The sequence below is a fragment of the Spea bombifrons genome, chromosome 3, assembly GCF_027358695.1.
Source record: "Spea bombifrons isolate aSpeBom1 chromosome 3, aSpeBom1.2.pri, whole genome shotgun sequence".
Lineage (NCBI taxonomy): Eukaryota > Metazoa > Chordata > Amphibia > Anura > Pelobatidae > Spea > Spea bombifrons.
Window position 1 is genome coordinate 11819672 of NC_071089.1, and position 2703 is coordinate 11822374.

The following is a 2703-nucleotide window of genomic DNA, read 5'->3' on the forward strand; positions in this document are numbered from 1 at the left end:
AAGGCATATTCTTGGCAGGATGTCGGATATTTAAAAGCTTATAAAGGTTTAATAGGTCATTTCTTAAACTGGACTTTTGTGTCTTGGAGAAAAGCTAGACTTGCAGATCCCAAGTTTTGCTGTGCTAAATCTTCAGAAGATGGAATGCCTGCTGGTGCATAAAACAATAGCCCCCCCCAAACCCTCCCACCCTCACACCCCCACAGTTCTATAAAAATAAGTTTTGTTCTGTTCGATACATTTGCCCTTTTGCAAATATTGTTTCGCTGGTTTGTTGGTTGTTTTTTTTTTTTTCTCTTTTTCTTTTTGTTCAGCTTTACAGATTATTTTCTTGAGTCTTTTTTTTTTCCGGCTCTGCTTTCCATTAAATAAAAAAAAAAAAAAATGGCAGAGGCATTAAAAAGGCAAACAAGAAAATCAGTTATAGGGAAATCGAGTGCCAGCGTCAAACAGTTCAAGTGTTCAGTCTCTTTTAGCTGTGATTAGATGCAGATATGCGTCATCCTCCTTTCTCCCCCCCTCCTGAGTCTTTGTAGCACTTTGCGAGTGGGGCAACAAGGGGACAGACTGGCAGCTTTCTGTGGGCAGAGGGGGGCAAATCACCATCTCACTGACCCAGCATAATCAAGGCCATTGGTAGCCCCTCATATCACCGCTTTCATGAAATAGGCAGGGAGGGGGGACATGGAGCAAACCCTCATCAAGTCCAGAATCCCCACAAAAGCAAAATCCCCCAATGCTGCTGCAGAGCATCTTGGGAGAGAAAAAAAAAAACATTAGTCATTGTCTTGGCCTCTTGGTGGGTTGATTGACAGGTTGGGGTGACCCAAGAGGTTCTGCAGCAGCTGCAGATTTTGCAGCAACTTGTTAGCAAGACAAGTGGTGGGCGGAGCCTTGGTTTTCTGGCCCAAATGTTAAGAGAAAAAAAAAAATCTTCCCACACCAGCCCGGGGAGGGGGTAGTCGTGTCCCCCCGCCACTCACCCAGTTGGTTCAGCCCGTCCCGCTTGGCTCAGTCATCACTGATGGACAGGCGGCTGAAGATAGGCAGGCGCCGGTTCGAGTCCAGGGTGGGGGAGTCAGAGCCGCTCAGGCTGCCAGAGCTCAGGGAGCCGCTCAGATAACTCTCCGGGTCAGAAAGAGACTCCGGGGGGCTGGGGGGATTATCAAACACCGGTGACTCGGACAGGCGTCTCAGGGGCTGGAAGTTGATAGTGGGTGGTGGGGAGCTGGAGGTTGACTGCTGGCGGCAGAAGGCGGCCGGGTGGAAGGTCGACAGGTTGTGGGTCTGAATGGCCAGCGGGGTAATGAGACCAAGCTCCTGGCCGGAGAAGGTGAAGGCATTGTTAGCACAGGGTGCCGCTTCATCGCAGTACAGAGAGCCGGAGGACTGAGGCGGTGGGGTGCGAGAGGTTGGGCTCTCCAGCAGGGGGGAGTCCAGGCCGTGGTTAGAGAAGCCCGAGAAGCTGAGGCTGTGGTGCAGCTTGGGCCGCTGGCAGTTAAAGGCGTCCCCGGGAGCCTGTCTCCTCTCCTCGGCGTTGTGGATGAAGTGACAGCGGGGTCCGTACGGGCAGAAGCCGATTGTGTGGAAGGTGCGGCACAGCTCGGTCTTGTACTTGGGGTGTCGGGTCAGGCTGCGGAGCTCGTGGTATCCGTGCGCGAACTGACACTTCTCGCCGTATTTACAGGCTCCGCTCTCCTCGAAGGGCCGACACAGTTCGGTCTTGTAGCGGGTGGAGTTGATCTGCGCCCCGGACTTGTGTTGTTGCTGCTGTTGCTGGAGATGCAAGAGGTGCTGGCTGCGCTCCCCGTTCTCGCTGAACGAGCGGTCCCGAAACTTGTTCTCTTTGTTCATCAGGGCGGTGCTGCCGCTCGGCTCCTTCAGGTGGTTGCTGCAGAATTTCGGGGGCGAGTTGTTGTTGCTCAGAGCTTGGAGGTTGCTGGCCGAGTGTCTGCGGAGAAAGCCCGGGATGAAGTTGGAGTTCGGGGAGCTCACCGGGCTCCCCACCGCCTTCTTATCCAGCATGTTACTCAGGTTCAGATTGTTCAGGACCTTCTCGTTCTGAAATGAAATATAAACGCGGGTTAATGAAATACGAGTCACCCAAACCGGCAATTTACCCCACATTCTACTCCCATCCCCAGCACTGACTACTACCCCTAACCGGGCATTAACGTTCAAGCAGATCCCAGTTTAACAAGTTTACAGGTCCCAGTAGAAGTTCTGTGCCCCAGCCACATGCCCCCCACTTCTTACAAGTTACCCCACACTGCCCCCTACAAGTCTGCAGCAGTCTGTAAGGTCTGGCGGGAGCTGCCCGTCCGTGACTTCCAAGCTTTGCAGCCAATCGCTTTCTGCAAACCCGATCCTTACGGGCACCCGCGGAGTTATAATCCGGAGCTGAAGCCCCCAGAAACGCATAAGACCCCCGAGAAGGAGGATGCAGGGCGCGGAGCCGCGCGTACCTTGCAGAACAGTTCAATGTCGTAGAAGGCGGATAAAAGTGTTGCAGACATTTCCAGATCCAGTTTGAAGCGATTGGCGAGTCCAGAGGACCGAAAGATCCTGCGCTGAAAGAGGGCTTTGGAAGAGCCACGACGGGGTTACGGGAGACGCGGGGTGACAGCTCTGAATATTCCGTGGGGTTTAGGCGGATGGTGATAAGTGCAACGAGCCAACTGCTGGAACTCCCCGGCTGGGCTG

General features: G+C 53.6%; 1 protein-coding gene across 1 annotated transcript; it reads right to left on the minus strand.

Moving 5' to 3' along the window:
• Positions 1 to 221: 221 nt before the first annotated feature.
• Positions 222 to 2703, minus strand: ZFP36L2 (ZFP36 ring finger protein like 2). The gene is made up of 2 exons (XM_053458745.1): positions 2466 to 2703; positions 222 to 2061 (listed from the first exon to the last, which is right to left on the minus strand). The coding sequence occupies exons 1-2, from the start codon at positions 2514 to 2516 to the stop codon at positions 1012 to 1014; spliced, it is 1101 nt and encodes a 366-aa protein (XP_053314720.1). The 5' UTR covers positions 2517 to 2703; the 3' UTR covers positions 222 to 1011.